This window comes from Coregonus clupeaformis, chromosome 5 (genome assembly GCF_020615455.1).
Source record: "Coregonus clupeaformis isolate EN_2021a chromosome 5, ASM2061545v1, whole genome shotgun sequence".
Classification (NCBI taxonomy): Eukaryota; Metazoa; Chordata; class Actinopteri; order Salmoniformes; family Salmonidae; genus Coregonus; species Coregonus clupeaformis.
The window spans coordinates 14,994,843-15,011,882 of NC_059196.1; the positions used below are offsets into that span (position 1 = coordinate 14,994,843).

The 17,040-nt window shown below is 42.3% G+C and overlaps 1 protein-coding gene across 1 annotated transcript; it reads left to right on the plus strand.

The window, feature by feature from the left end:
- The first annotated feature begins 8,912 nt into the window (after positions 1–8,912).
- LOC121562821 (delta-like protein C) lies at positions 8,913–16,935 on the plus strand. The gene is made up of 9 exons (XM_041874987.2): positions 8,913–9,685; positions 9,782–10,021; positions 10,306–10,363; positions 12,206–12,463; positions 12,987–13,348; positions 13,468–13,684; positions 14,651–15,353; positions 15,663–15,783; positions 15,903–16,935. The coding sequence occupies exons 1-9, from the start codon at positions 9,635–9,637 to the stop codon at positions 15,906–15,908; spliced, it is 2,016 nt and encodes a 671-aa protein (XP_041730921.2). The 5' UTR covers positions 8,913–9,634; the 3' UTR covers positions 15,909–16,935.
- The last annotated feature ends 105 nt before the right edge of the window (positions 16,936–17,040 follow it).

A 17,040-nucleotide genomic window follows, 5' to 3' on the forward strand; every position in this document is an offset into this window, starting at 1 on the left:
CCTCTTCTGGATCATCCAAATGCACTCTAGCAAACTTCAGACGGGCCTGAACATGTACTGGCTTAAGCAGGGGGACACGTCTGGCACTGCAGGATTTGAGTCCCTGGCGGCGTAGTGTGTTACTGATGGTAGGCTTTGTTACTTTGGTCCCAGCTCTTTGCAGGTCATTCACTAGGTCCCCCCGTGTGGTTCTGGGATTTTTGCTCACCGTTCTTGTGATCATTTTGACCCCACGGGGTGAGATCTTGCGTGGAGCCCCAGATCGAGGGGAGATTATCAGTGGTCTTGTATGTCTTCCATTTCCTAATAATTGCTCCCACAGTTGATTTCTTCAAACCAAGCTGCTTACCTATTGCAGATTCAGCCTTCCCAGCCTGGTGCAGGTCTACAATTTTGTTTCTGGTGTCCTTTGACAGCTCTTTGGTCTTGGCCATAGTGGAGTTTGGAGTGTGACTGTTTGAGGTTGTGGACAGGTGTCTTTTATACTGATAACAAGTTCAAACAGGTGCCATTAATACAGGTAACGAGTGGAGGACAGAGGAGCCTCTTAAAGAAGAAGTTACAGGTCTGTGAGAGCCAGAAATCCTGCTTGTTTGTAGGTGACCAAATACTTATTTTCCACCATAATTTGCAAATAAATTCATAAAAAATCCTACAATGTGATTTTCTGGATTTTTTTTCTCAATTTGTCTGTCATAGTTGACGTGTACCTATGATGAAAATTACAGGCCTCTCATCTTTTTAAGTGGGAGAACATGCACAATTGGTGGCTGACTAAATACTTTTTTTCCCCCACTGTAATCTTAAATAAAAATCTGAGATATTTAATGCATTAACAACTGGTAGAAGACATTTCTAATCTGACTCATGTTTGTGGAAGAGGTCATAATGGAAATGTTTACAGCACATTTCTATATGGCTCTGGTAAATTGGTAGGATACTCATCCACAACATCGACTGTTTTTCAGCCATAGGCCTGACTGAGTGAGTGTGCCTCCACCAACTCCTATTTACTGTTTTGGGTCAGACAATGGGCTGGAGGTAGTCAATGGCCATATACCAGACCATCTCAAGTATGACTTTAGTAAATGACAATTAAGGTCGTAATTAAGTATTGTGACGATTAACTCCTGACAAACACTATGAGCCTCTTCAGTACTTGGCACTAGAGAATTTGCAGTTTAACCGCAGCTGATCTTGGCACATATTTGCAATGCCAGATTAGGGTCGATCAATGCGTATCATTCTCTGAGGAATATTTATGTTGGGTTTTAATTTACATTTTGTTATTTAGCAGACGCTCTTATACAGAGCGACTTACAGGAGCCTTGCTCAAGGGCACACCGACAGATTTTTCACCTAGTTGGCTCGGGGATTAGAACCAGCGACCTTTCGGTTACTGGCACAACGCTCTTTACCACTAAACTACCTGCCGCTCCCAGACGCACACGTGCCAAAATACAAATGGCCACAGGCTTTCTTGGGAAAATGAGTGTGGGAGTTAATTTCTTTTAATACCATAGTTATTTAGTTAGATATTTAACGAATTATTGATTTAATCTGCGTATTTTAATAGCATAAAATGTTAATAATTAGTGCAATTATCAGCAGTAGGCCTACTGGGTTGGAAGACAACGAACTAGAACTACCACTCAAGTGACTATAGTGACATACGTTTCTGTTGTTTACGAAGCATGTGACAAATACAATTTTAATTTGATGTGACAATTCCGTAATGCACTGGTCTTGGTAATTTTACAGAGATCTGGACAAAAGTCTTTTTTTCTGTCTGTTTGGTGAGGTAATTTTCATTACCAACGTAGTTTGACTTCGTTTGAGTAGGCTTGGACAAGTTGGGGTCAGAAATGAGTAGGCCTACCCATGTGGCCTGCAACGGGCAATGTGCCATTTCATTTGGACCAAACAAAATCTGCTCGTTGAAAGGTGCGACCAAACTCTACGGTCATAAAGTGTCACCTTAAACTGCTATAAATGAACATGCACGCGGCAGAAAGCCTGGGAATCGGCCTGTCTCAGGCTCGTGGTGTTGCACTTGACACCTCTACAGAAGGCGCAAATTCACATTTATAGGCGCCCTATGCCTTCTGCCACTGAGCAACACCTCTCCAAATGTTCTCGCAGTGCGTCTTTCCGCTCCTCCAGGTTGTTACCTATTTTTCTCCTCCCAGTTTTAGCACCACTGGTCAGACACACGCCACACCATGGCAAAAGCGACGAGTCCTACACCATTTGGACATTGGGCACGTGTGGGGAGATGAGTGGCATGTGCTAGAACATTTGCCCAAAGCTGTTCCAATATGGTTGAAGAAATAGCACAACCTTTAGATGCAAATCGACCAAATATCTTTCATTTCAAAATATTCACATTTCTGACAAGCTAATGCCATGGACATTACGCATGCTAAATACTTGTTAAACGCGTGCTGTGTCATGTCCTGTCGAATATCTGCCTCTGTAAACACAGGCATATTACAATTATGCACATATTCGATCGTGCCATCTGGACATCGACTTGTTTTATCATTCTTTCCCCTCGGTCGAATACCTCTCATGACAAGCCACGCGCGCGACACCTGTGTAAGCCTATCCCTAACGATTGTATCTGATAAGTATTTGCATAATATGTGCTTGATTTGGGATGGGAAAAGTGCAGTATCTGTCTTTTTCCAAGTCGGTCCAATTGTTCACCGAACATCACCAATGACATTATGCTATAGAGACCTCTGATTATTCACTGTTAACGGTTTATACACATGACTTCAACATGGCTTTTAACCAAATTTCCAATGCTATTATTATAGCCTACATGAGAAAGTAAGCATTATTGACACTGGAAAGCTGCTGTGTCTGATCCCATGTAGACATACCACCACCTGCCGTTGTGCCCTTGATCAAGGCACTTAGCCCCCCCACATAGAACTGCACTGTTATAGTCACATGTTGGCAATATGTGGTCAACCCTCATCTGGAGAGCTCCTGGGTGTGCAGGCGTGGCTTTTTCAACATTACAACCAACTTTTGTCTTTATAAAATGATTCCCTCATTCAATAAATCAGGGATCAAATGGAGAAGGTAGGCTACTTCAAAGCAAGGTATCTAACTAGACATGTTTATATATAAGGCTCAAATACTCATGTTTCGGGGAAGATCTATGCACAGCAAGTTATTTGTCAATTAGGGTGTTATTATACGTTTAACGTTGTCGCAGTTACATGGCTACTGTTTAACATGGGGATTCCCAGCTTTCCAACGGTGCAAATGTATTTAGGCTCTACAGTGCTGGTGGAAAGGCAACAATCAATGCTTAATTAGCTATAGTTAACTAGCGAGAGCTTGTAGCAGTTATGTTTTGAATTGGTGATCTAGTTAGTCTGGCTGTCATTATTTTATACCTGCTGCTGAAATGTTGCGCGCTCTCTCCTCGGGCAAAGGCCCACTTGCACTGGCACACACGCAGCACCACAGACATGCACTGAAGGGTCATTCCGATGATGGCTGATATGTCGTTTTTTAATTGATTGATCATATTTAAGTGTGGTTTTATGAATTACCTTAACAACAATTATGAAACTAATTTCCATGACTTTTCACGACCTAACAAACCATTAATTTAACAACTTGGAACAACGCATCATGCCATTCAGACTGGCACATGTTCAATCTGCGGAATCAGGAAATTAATGTCCACCCTCCATTGCTATTCAATGAAGATCCCGCCTTCATTCCGCTTTGATCAACCTTTTTGCCACGATGTGTGAATCTGGGTCAGCAATAGGCTACTTTGTTTTTCTAGAAGAGCCAGTACGTAATTCCCCCCAAATTAGAAGTGCCGGTACGTTGTTCCGGACAGCTCCAGCCCAAGTCAAGCACTGCATAATACCATGCTTCCACGCACACATGGCATTCTCTGCAACAAAAACAATTTTTCCGATTTTAGTGTTATGTATTTTTATTTTTACGCATTTGGCTATAGGTCCCATGAGAGCGTAAATACGCAAAAAAAAGTGCATTGGATGTTAGATATTTTGTCCTTGTTTCAGGCAATTATCTGCTTTGACTGACTTAAATGTGGTATTGGATAGAAGGCTTAGTGCCATGGACCTAGTAAAAAGGGCATTGTTGCCATTCATATACTATCAAACGTGTCATAACACAACATGCTGTCGTATTAAAAGCACAACTTGCATTGTTGTTTTGGTTAAAGCAATCTCATACAAATGATGCGATCCGTCGGGTTGTGGATACGCATGATGGCAACTTTTATTGTTTAAAGAGAACAGTTCATATTTATTTATCCAGTCTTTTGTCCCGATTTGGAACTCAAGCCGCGAAAGCACCCGGTTTGGATAATTATCCAACAAAATAATGACAATAGAGGTTCATCTGTACCCTCTTTTTTTGTAACGCGCTTCAGCCAAAGCGTGCCTGGGGTAGTCAGGGCCAGCTGAGGCACGCGCTGCCCTCATTAGAATTACAATAGACGAGCGCCAAAGATGAGCAACAGTTTGCAAAGCTGCCCATTGTCCCGCTAGACCCCCGCAATAGCAAGCACACGCAGTCTACTGACACGCGCCCCATTAAAACATTAGATTATAGGCTACAGATAATGTCGCTGTTGTATGGAATTTAGATATTTTGTTATTCCTTTTACGTTTTTAATTACGCATTTAAATGATCATTGTAATACTGTATTAATAAGAAAATGTTCAAGGCTAATGCCATTAGATTACACTCCCTTCATCTGATTATTTAGTTAGTTATTACATTGCAATAGCATGCATTCAGAGGTTTGGGTAGAACGAACGACTGGGCAACTGTTCATGTTATCACAGAGAGCATATGGCGGACACACTCCACTTGACTGGAAGCCACTCGAGGGCCATCGGCACTATTACAGAGATACATTTTTATTTATTTTATTTTACCTTTATTTAACTAGGCAAGTCAGTTAAGAACAAATTCTTATTTCCAATGACGGCCTACACCGGCCAAACCCGGACGACGCTGGGACTTAAACAGATAGGTCTACCAAAAACGGTATAACACAGATTCTATAGGCCTATCTGCTATGTGGAGTTGAAATGGAGCACGAACAGTTGTAATCAAATCACATTTTATTGGTCGCATACAATAAATGATTTGATATATATATATATATATATATCAAATCATTTATTGTATGCGACCAATAAAATGTGATTTGATTACAACTGTATATACACACACAGTGCATTCGGAAAGCATTCAGACACCTTTACTTTTTCCACATTTTGTTAAGTTATAGCCATATTCTAAAATTGATTATATAATTTTTTACCTCATCAATCTACACACTACCCCATAATGACAAAGCAAAAACAGGTTTTTAGAAATTGGCACATTTATAAAAAATAAAAAACGAAATACCTTATTTACATACATTTTCAGACCCTTTGCTATGAGAATCGAAATTGAGCTCAGGTGCGTCCTGTTTCCATTGATCATCCTTGAGATGTTTCTACAACTTGATTGGAGTCCACCTGTGGTAAATTAAATTGATTGGACATGATTTGGAAAGGCACACACCTGTCTATATAAGGTCCCGCAGTTGACAGTGCATGTCAGAGCAAAAACCAAGTCATGAGGTCGAAAGAATTGTCCGTAGAGCTCAGAGACAGGATTGTGTCGAGGCACAGATCTGAAGAAGGTACCAAACCATTTCTGCAGCATTGAAGGTCCCCAAGAACAGTGGCCTCCATCATTCTTAAATGGAAGAAGTTTAGAACCACCAAGACTCTTCCTAGAACTGGCCGCCCAGCCAAACTGAGTAATCGGGGGAGAAGGGCCTTGGTCAGGGAGGCGACCAAGAACCCGATGGTCACTCTAACAGAGCTCCAGAGTTCCTCTGTGGAGATGGGAGAACCTTCCAGAAGGACAACCATCTCTGCAGCACTCTACCAATCAGGCCTTTATGGTAGTGGCCAGACGGAAGCCACTCCTCAGTAAAATATACATAACAGCCCGCTTGGAGTTTGCCAAAAGGCACCTAAAGGACTCTCACACCATGAGAAACAAGATTCTCTGGTTTGATGAAACCAAGATTGAACTATTTGGCCTGAATGCCACGAGTCACGTCTGGAGGAGACCTGGCACCATCCCTACGGTGAAGCATGGTGGTGGCAGCATCATTCTATGGGGATGTTTTTCAGCGGCAGGGACTGGAAGACTAGTCAAGATCGAGGGAAAGATGAATGGAGCAAAGTACAGAGAGATCCTTGATGAAAACCTACTCCAGAGTGCTCAGGACCTCAGACTGGGGTGAAGGTTCACCTTCCAACAGGACAATGACCCTAAGCACACAGCCAAGACAACACAGGAGTGGCTTCGGGACAAGTCTCAATGTTCTTGAGTGGCCCAGCCAGAGCCTGGATTTGAACCTGATCGAACATCTCTGGAGAGACCTGAAAATAGCTGTGCAGCGACGCTCCCCATCCAACCTGACAGAGCTTGAGAGGATCTGCAGAGACGAATGGGAGAAACTCCCCAAATACAGGTGTGCCAAGCTTGTAGCGTCATACCCAAGAAGACTCGAGGCTGTAATTGCTGCCAAAGGTGCTTCAACAAAGTACTGAGGAAAGGGTCGGAATAATTATGACTGTTATATTTCAGTGGGTTTTTTTTTTGCTAACATTTCCTCAAACCTGTTTTTGCTTTGTCACTGTGGGGTATTGTGTGTAGATTGAGGGAACAGTTTTTTAAAGTCAATTTTAGAATAAGGCTGTAACGTAACAAAATGTGGAAAAAGTCAAGGGGTCTGAATACTTTCCGAATGCACTGTATGTATGTATGTATGTATGTATATGTGTGTGTGTGTGTGTGTGTGTGTGTGTGTGTATATGTATATGTATGTATATGTATATATATATATGTATATATATATATATCCATATACTGTGTATACACTGAACAAAAATATAATCGCAACAATTTTTAAGATTTGACTGAGTTGCAGTTCATATAAGGAAATCAGTCAATTGAAAAAAATTCATTAGGCCCTAATTTATGGATTTCACATGACTAGGAATACAGATATGCATCTGTTGGTCACAGATACCTTAAAAAATGGGCCTCAGGATCTCGTCACGATTTCTCTGTACATTCAAATTGCCATCAATAAAATGCAATTGTGTTCGTTGTATGTAGCTTATGCCTGCCCATACCATAACCCAACCATCACCATGGGGCACTCTGTTCATCAGCAAACCGCTCACCCACACAACGCCATACACGTGGTCTGCGGTTGTGAGGCCGGTTTGGACGCACTGCCAAATTCTCTAAAGGTTGGAGGCGGCTTATGGTAGAGTAACGAACATTCAATTCTCTGGCAACAGCTCTGGTGGACATTCCTGCAGTCAGCATGCCAATTGCGCGCTCCCTCAAAACTTGAGACATCTGTGGCATTGTATTGTGTCACAAAACTGCATATTTTAGAGTGTCCTTTTATTGTCCCCAGCACAAGGTGCACCTGTGTAATGATCATGCTCTTTAATCAGCTTCTTGATATGCCACACCTGTCAGGTGATGGATTATCTACGTAAAGGAGAAATGCTCACTAACAGGGATGTAAACAAATTTGTGCACAAAATGTGAGAGAAATAAGCTTTTTGTACCTATGGAACATTTCTGGGATATTTTATTTCAGCTAATGAAACATGGGACCAACACTTTACATGTTCTGTTTATATTTTTGTTCAGTGTGTGTGTATGTGTGATGTATGTATGTGTATGTGTGTATATATATATATATATGTGTGTGTGTGTGTGTGTGTGGGATGGGATGTATAGACAATATGTACATTATATGGATAGAATATGTAGTATATCTGAAGAATAGCATAAGTACAGCAATAGTTAAATATGATAGTCCTTGACTAGAATACAGTATATACATATGAAGTGGGTAAAACCGTATGTAAATATTATTTAAACTGACCAGTGTTCCATTATTAAAGTGACCAGTGTTCCATGACTATGTACATAGGGCAGCAGCCTCTAAGGTGCATGGTAGAGTAACCAGGTGGTAGCCGTCTAGTGACAGTAACTACATTTCAGGACAGGGTACTGGGAAGGGGCCGGCTAGTGTTGACTATTTAACCGTCTGACCGTCCAGCTTTGATGCACCTGTACTGACCTAATGAGGGACAGGGTTCATTCATATTTGCTGATATCATGCTCATCTCCTGCCTGCACGCACGCGCGTAGGCCTAATTGTAGCATTTTTTATGGGCCTACATTTTGAATTATACAAAAGTGGAATGGATTGGTCCACCATACATGATTGTAGGCTACTTACTCTGCCTGGACCCGAACAGCATGAGTTATGGCTGAATTGCATGGGTCCTTTCATTAGCTGTGCTGTGGTGTAGGATAGGCTACCCCATAATCTGTCCAGTTAAGAACAATGGTATTTAGACAGTTAAAGTGCCTACCTATGGAAATGATTAACTTTGCCCTTCTCTGACATTGGGTGCTTATTACGCAGCGAGGACGTTGTGTAGCCAGCCTATGGAAGGAGAAGGTGGGTTGCATAGCCAGGTGCTGTTGATTATCATACAGCTGTAGTCCCCCCTTTCAGTGCTACCCCTCCGAATCTTTCGATGGCACAATAAAAGATCTCCCTCCAAAGTCTGCCGGTTTGAGAACTTACGCGTGTCAGAACAATTACAATTCTGAGGCTGAATTAAAGGGATGTGCGCGAAGCCCACTCATCCCCTCCACCGTACACGGCCGTTGTCCTCCCTCCCAGGAGAAAAGGATGAAAACAACCCTGAAGAATAGGGTGGCACGCAACACGCCGAAGAAAATAAAAAGAGGAGAAAACTAACCACTGCTTAATAGAAGTAAAGTGACGGTGGATTTTTCATCGCCAATCACGTTATGACCCTATCATGCTTACACAGCAAACCTACATTTCCCCATCGATAAAGTGTATTCAACGTTGCATGTATCCAGTCCTTTAATTTATTACGTATTGAAATTAATGACTAATCATCGTAATAGATCAAAATATGTTTAGGTTCGGTCTCTTCGCAATCAAGGTGCGCAGTTCTTTCAAAATGTATAGGCCTATAGCCTATTTCTTCACATTTTCGTTTAGCTATGTGGCTAAAGTATCCATAGAGCCTTACACTTAAATGGGTTTCCATTTCGTTATATTACCCTATCCAATTTGGTGACATCGAATCAAAGCACATCGTAAACAGTCCCCAAATTGCAGCGAAGTCTGCACAGCCTTTGACACACTACCCCTCCTCCTGCGCGCCCACACCCTCCCCACTCTGATGCTGGGGTATAAAATCCCTGTCGCACGCTCCACTACACGTAACTAAAGGTAGAAATAAGTCCAGAGTGCAACTTCTCCGCGGAGCGAAATGATTTTATTTTCGTTGTCAGCTCAATTTCTATTACTTATTGCCTGAAGACAAAAGACATCTGACAAGAAGTGCGCTCTATTTTTACATTTCGCACGTTATCTTTTTCTTCTTGTTTTGGGATACAGTACATTTTTCCTCTATATTGGATATCTGGCGCTGTCTGCTATACTTTCATAGCAGACGAAGAAACACTTCCCACAATGGCTCATTTGTTATTAACGTGTTTTTTGGCGTTGATATCAACGCAACTGGTGAGTACACATGCAATATTCATAGTTATGTTACGTGTTGGTAACCTGTGTAATTGCGCCTTTTACACACTGATATGTACGTATTCTTTCCTGTAGGTCGAGTCGTCCGGTGTGTTTGAGTTGAAAGTGCACTCCTTCAGTAGTACCCGTAGTGTCTGTAAACCGTCTAGGGATTGCCAGATATTCTTCCGAGTCTGCCTTAAACATTCCCAAAATGTCATCTCACCTGAGCCCCCCTGCACCTATGGCATGGGACTGACCGAAATCTTCAATGCCGACCAGAGCTCCATCTCCAGTAGTGCACCCATCAGAGTGCCTTTCCATTTCAAGTGGCCGGTGAGTAGCCTACTGTACACATACTCAATATACTATAGAGCTGATGGTAAGTCAAAGGTCCAATGCAGCCGTTTTTATCTCAATATCAAATCATTTCCTGGTAACAATTAAGTTCCTTACTGTGATTGTTTTCAAATAAATGGGCCTTTAACGGTTAATGACTGGTGGTACATTTCATAGATTGGGTAATGTCATGAAGCTTTTCATGAAGCGTTTTCACTTTAAATAATCTCGCCTCTTACAGCTTTTTGACAAAATATATTTTTTTCCTGTGTGGATTGTAGGGTACATTCTCGCTCATTGTTGAAGCCTGGAACGCAGAGTCCGACGGCCAGTCCACAGGTAGGTAGACTTCAGTGCACACTCCCTCTAGGGGACGGAAAGTGGCTTTAATATTCCTCTAATAGTCATTCCCAGCACAAGCGTTTGAGTATAAAAGTCGTTTTACGTATTTGCAAAAATGCGGTAATATTTGATTACACACACATATATATATATATATACTACCGTTCAAAAGTTTGGGGTCACTTAGAAATTTCTTTTTTTTTCATGAAAACATACATGAAATGAGTTTGAATAGGAAATATAGCAAAATGCATAGGAAATGTAGTCATTGACCAGGTTAGAAATAATGATTTTTTATAGAAATAATAATTGTGTCCTTCAAACTTTGCTTTCGTCAAAGAATCCTCCATTTGCAGCAATTACATCCTTGCAGACCTTTGGCATTCTAGTTGTCAATTTGTTGAGGTTATCTGAAGAAATTTCACCCCATGCTTCCTGAAGCACCTCCCACAAGTTGGATTGGCTTGATGGGCACTTCTTACGTACCATACGGTCAAGCTGCTCCCACAACAGCTCAATAGGGTTGAGATCCGGTGACTGTGCTGGCCACTCTATTATAGACAGAATACCAGCTGACTGCTTCTTCCCTAAATAGTTATTGCATAGTTTGGAGCTGTGCTTTGGGTCATTGTCCTGTTGTAGGAGGAAATTGGCTCCAATCAAGTGCCGTCCACAGGGTATGGCATGGCGTTGCAAAATGGAGTGATAGCCTTCCTTCTTCAAGATCCCTTTTACCCTGTACAAATCTCCCACTTTACCAGCACCAAAGCACCCCCAGACCATCACATTGCCTCCACCATGCTTGACAGATGGCATCAAGCACTCCTCCAGCATCTTTTCATTTGGTCTGCGTCTCACAAATGTTATTCTTTGTGATCCGAACACCTCAAACTTCGATTTGTCTGTCCGTAACACTTTTTTAAATGTTCCTCTATCCAGTGTCTGTGTTCTTTTGCCCATCTTAATCTTTTATTTTTATTGGCCAGTCTGAGATATGGCTTTTTCTTCGCAACTCTGCCTAGAAGGTCAGCATCCCGGAGTCGCCTCTTCACTGTTGACGTTGAGACTGATGTTTTGTGGGTACTATTTCATGAAGCTGCCAGTTGAGGACCTGTGAGCCGTCTGTTTCTCAAACTAGACACTAATGTATTTGTCCTCTTGCTCAGTTGTGCACCGGGGCCTCCCACTCCTCTTTCTATTCTGGTTAGAGCCAGTTTGCGCTGTTCTGTGAAGGGAGTAGTACACAGCGTTGTACGAGATCTTCAGTTTCTTCACAATTTCTCGCGTGGAATAGCCTTCATTTCTCAGAACTAGAGTAGACTGACAAGTTTCAGAAGAAAGTTATTTGTTTCTGGCCATTTTGAGCCTGTAATCGAACCCACAATTGCTTATGCTCCAGATACTCAACTAGTCTCAAGAAGGCCAGTTTTATTGATTCTTTAATCAGCACAACAGTTTTCAGCTGTGCTAACATAATTACAAAAGGGTTTTCTAATGATCAATTAGCCTTTTAAAATAATAAACTTGGATTAGCAAACACAACGTGCCATTGGAACACAGGACTGATGGTTGCTGATAATGGGCCTCGGTACGCCTATGTAGATATTCCATTAAAAATCAGCCGTTTCCAGCTACAATAGCCATTTACAACATTAACAATGTCTACACTGTATTTCTGATCAATTTTATGTTATTTTAATGGACAAAAAATTTGCTTTTCTTTTGAAAACAAGGACATTTCTAAGTGACCCCAAACCTTTGAACGGTAGTGTTTATATACAAAGCTATTACCTCACAATATATGATTTTTAATCTGCTTAATGTCTCTCTCTTTAATAGAAAACCAGAATAACTTGATCAGCCGCTTGGCCACCCGTAGAAGACTAGACATTGGCGAGGATTGGTCGCAGGATGTACACTTTGAAGAGCAAAGTGAACTTCGTTATTCTTACCACGTTGTCTGTGATGAAAACTACCATGGCGACAGCTGCTCAGACTACTGCCGTCCCCGTGACGACCCATTCGGACACTATACCTGTGATGCCGCGGGCACCAGAATGTGCCTGTCTGGTTGGAAAGGAGAATACTGCTCAGAACGTAAGTGTCCAGAAGGACTACACATTTTTTGAATGATAAGGCCAATTCTTATTATATATTTTTTTAAAGCCTGTTATTCAGAGTAATATAGCCACAAAATAATATAGTAATATAGCCACAAAATGCTTGTTTTTTAATCTCAGAAACAATTGTTTTGCGCCACTGATTTTTGGTGTATGTGCACAGCGCGCCTGATTTCAATTCTTGAAATGGTTATTTAAGACATTTCAAACACATCTTCTGGTGAAAAAAAAGCTTCTGTTGATTCAAATATAGAGTTTGTCTATATCTTTTGTTTGGGCCAACAATGGGAGCTGAGTGTATGATTTAACAGGGACACGCGTTGGAACTTAATGTGCGCTCCCTTGCGTGAAAAAAATATGGCATGTGTTCCTTTTGTGTGTGTACCAGCTGCTTAGTTTAGTACTTAACAAATACTTTATGTGTCTGAGCCCAGTGAAGGGGGGTTGTTTTGTGATGCGAAAGGGGCACACTCATTCTAATTTTCCCCCTATCTCTAAAGCCATCTGCTCGTCTGGCTGTAGTGAGAAGCACGGTTATTGTGAGGCCCCTGGCGAGTGCAAGTGCCGCCTCGGGTGGCAGGGGCCCCTCTGTGACGAGTGTGTCCGCTACCCTGGCTGCTTGCATGGCACCTGCGGGCAGCCGTGGCAGTGCAACTGTAAAGAGGGCTGGGGAGGACTGTTCTGCAACCAGGACCTCAACTACTGCACCAACCACAAGCCTTGCATGAACGAAGCTCCCTGCACCAACACAGGCCAGGGCAGCTACACCTGTACCTGCAGGCCGGGCTTCAGTGGCAACAATTGTGAGATCGAAACCAACGAGTGTGACAGCAACCCCTGCAAAAACGGAGGCAGCTGCAATGTAAGTTCTGATATAACTGCTGTGTTCTATTTATCTCTCAGGATTAAAAGCTACTACTCACAATCCAAGTCTTTAATTGTCCTCTATGTAACGCTAACCTATCTATTTCATATTTCCAGGATCTGGAGAATGACTACACCTGCACCTGTCCCCAAGGCTTCTACGGGAAGAACTGTGAGATCAGTGCGATGACCTGTGCCGACGGGCCCTGCTTCAACGGTGGCACCTGCATGGAGCAGGTGACCGGTGGTTACTCCTGCCGCTGTCCTGCCGGCTACATGGGTTCCAACTGTGAGAAGAAGATTGACCGCTGCAGCAACGACCCCTGTGCTAACGGTAAGCATCCCCCCCAACAGCACAACCGCTGTCTGAGTGAGGGAAACCTACCAGGTCTTCTGATTGTTATGATGGAGCCGCTCTCCAACTCTTATCTCTCCGTCTGACAACAAAACTCAACCGACTGTGCTGCAGACACATTCTTTGGCAGTTACCATCATGGGTTTTTGTAAACGTTTTTCTCTTTGCCCATAAACTCTGTTTTGTTTTGACATGCATCCAGTCCACACCTAAAATGTAAAAAATGCAGCACAGGCACGGTACAAAAGACGCTTGGCTCAAACTGATGTAAGGGGTAAGATAAAGCTGTCATTATGAGGTGGAAAAAAACTGGTCTTAGAATGTTGTGGGCTGTTTTGCTACACTGGAGATGTACTTCATGTGGGAATGAGCACTAGCTTATCTGTCATCTGCTAAATTCCTGTTGGTGTGGGAAGCAAATGTAAACATTATACAGTACCAGTCAAAAGTTTGCACGCACCTGTTAATTCAAGGGTTTTTCTTTATTTTTACAATTTCCTACATTGTAGAATAATAGTGAAAATATAAAAACTATGAAATAACACATATGGATTCATGTATTAACCAAAAAAGTGTTAAACAAATCAAAATATATTTATATTTGAGATTCTTCAAAGTAGTCACCCTTTGCCTTGATTACAGCTTTGCACACTCTTTGCATTCTCTCAACCAGCTTAATGAGGTAGTCACCTGGAATGTTTAACACTTTTTTGGTTACTACATGATTCCATATGTTTTATTTCATAATTTTGATGCTATTCTACAATGTAAAAAATAGTAAAAATAAAGAAAAACCCTTAGTAAGTGTGTCCAAACTTTTGACTGGCACTGTATATTTGCCTTCCATAAGAAGCTTTGACACTCATACCTGTGCTTCAAGTTTTGATAAACATGTTGAGTGTGCAGTGATTTGAACCCCTCCTCGTCTGTCTATCTCTCTGATAGGTGGCCAGTGCCTGGATCTGGGCCACAGCCTGATGTGCCGTTGTCGCCCTGGCTTCACTGGGCCGCGCTGCAAGATCAACATCGATGACTGCGCCCGAAACCCCTGCCGCAACGCCGGTACCTGCGTGGATGGCATCAAAGACTTTACCTGCACCTGCACCCTGGGCTTCACCAGCAAGGACTGCAGCGTCCGTGCCGATGCCTGCTCCGTCTTCCCCTGCCAGAATGGAGGTACCTGCTACACCCACTTCACCGGACCCGTGTGCCAGTGCCCGGCCGGCTTCATGGGCTCCCGATGCGAGTTCAGCCTCAAACCCACCGCCAAGCCCAAGGCAGACGGCTTGCCTGCAGCCCTGGTTGTCTCCTTCGCCCTGGGCCTGGTCACCCTCACCCTGGTGGTGTGTGCTGCCATTGTGGTCCTAAGCCAGATGAGGCGTGGGCGGAAGGCCATGGCGCCTTCTGTTCGTAACAACCTGGAGACAGTCAAAAACCGGCCCATAGGTGGTTCCAACCCCCCGTCCAGCCTCAGAGAGAAGGAAGCCTTCCTCATCCCCGGCGGCCATTACAAAGTGTCCAATAAGGACGCAGCACTGACCTCGGCCCCCGCAGACAAACACGGAGACAAGGCGGCCTACAAGCAGAAGATGGTTGACTACAACTTGGCCAAGGAGGAGGACCATCATGCCAAAAACAAATTTGACTGGTAAGAATGCCTCGCCAAACTCAAACGGTATTGTGCCAATGAATCAGAGAGTGCGTGATCACCATTGCCTTAGAGTTGGATGGAGTGCTTGTATTTCCCAGTGGAACCTAGCACCAGGCCTTTCTTCTAGCAGACATGTTACAACTTGATCTCTCACTATGTAATGCCAAGGCTTTATCTGATTTTTTTAACCCTCAACTTTGTGTTGGAGACCATGGGATCCACTGTTTTTGTTGTTGTTGTATGATTCCATTGCGCCTGTGGAACCAAACCTGACCTCCTTTCCCTCCCTCTATCTCTTTTCAACAGGAAAAAAACAGAAGGCAGCATAATCGTTCCACCAATGAGCTTCCCTAAAGAAGGCTTGTACCACCCAGTCTTCATCATCCAGACCGAACAGCAAACTGAACAGTGTGTCTTTGCTACTGAGGTAAGCAGCTCCACCCATTCAAACAGGTTATTATTAAGAGTTTATGGAAGTTATTGTCAAATCACTTTTTCAAGATTTGATTGGTAACACTCTCCCTCTCTATCATTTTCCCACCTTAGGTTTAACAACAGTATTCCGTCACCAGGAGTACCTTCACCAACAAGGGCTTTGCCTGAACATGTTTACAGTCTTTCAAAGACAATTCAAAGAATTGAAGAGGATATATTAAATCAACAGGTATTATTTAATATTTATTCATGCTGCTCATTAAAAATGACAACATTGACAATGTTTGGATACAACATGCGAAAAGTGGGGACTTTATTTGCACTACATTTTAAAATCTAATATAATTTGCTTTGCGTTAAAAAATGAACAAAAATACAACTTTCCTCTGAAGAGGGCCAATGATTCACCAATCATAGAGAAGCAGGACTTTCTCCTCCTGATGCCTTATCGAAAAGAAAACGATATCTCAAATAATCTAGAGGGGCCTTTTTACCATCCATGAATAAGATGTCACTACAATCCACTTGAGAATCAAAAATAACAGTAAGGACATTTTCGTGGCCTCTTTGTTTTTTTTTGTTTTTTTTAATCAAAGCGGAAGCGGGAAACAATGTTGACGCTATCAAAGAACTCAAGATGAAGGTTTACTGAAAGCTTAGATGGACAGTTGTCTATAGATATCTGAGTTTGAAGTAGCTGGATGTCATATCTAGGCCTTCTGGACCCTAAACTGGCCTCCCTTTCCCTATGGAAATAAATCACCAATGTGCCCTATCTTTCGGAGGACTACATGTATACTTAGGAAACTCAATCTTATCAAGTGCCTAATCTTTAAAATATGCTACGACTTAAGGAAAAATGGTACTGATCTTACACATTGACATTTTTTCATGTGTTTTTTAATGTGTTTGTTTGATACTGTACACGTTTTTTCACAGTCTCTTTCTGAGTATATTTTTTTACAAACACACCAGAAAGTCTTATTTGAACCAGTTGAAAGTCATAGTACATGTAATTTGTACAGTTTGACATTTTCAATGCCTTTCAATGTACAACTTCCATCTTGTCAAACACATTTTACATTTACATTTTAGTCATTTAGTAGACGCTCTTATCCAGAGCGACTTACAGTTAGTGAGTGCATACATTTTTGTAAAAAAAAAAAGCATACTGGCCCCCCGTGGGAATCGAACCCACAACCCTGGCGTTGTAAGCGCCATGCTCTACCAACTGAGTTACAGTGCTTTT

Excerpts from the sequence above, each read along its gene's own strand:
- LOC121562821 (XM_041874987.2), top strand. The coding sequence starts at position 9,635 with ATGGCTCATTTGTTATTAACGTGTTTTTTGGCGTTGATATCAACGCAA. Across the intron at positions 9,686-9,781 it reads CGTTGATATCAACGCAACTG|GTCGAGTCGTCCGGTGTGTT; the intron begins GTGAGTACACAT and ends TCTTTCCTGTAG. Across the intron at positions 13,349-13,467 it reads AAAACGGAGGCAGCTGCAAT|GATCTGGAGAATGACTACAC; the intron begins GTAAGTTCTGAT and ends TCATATTTCCAG.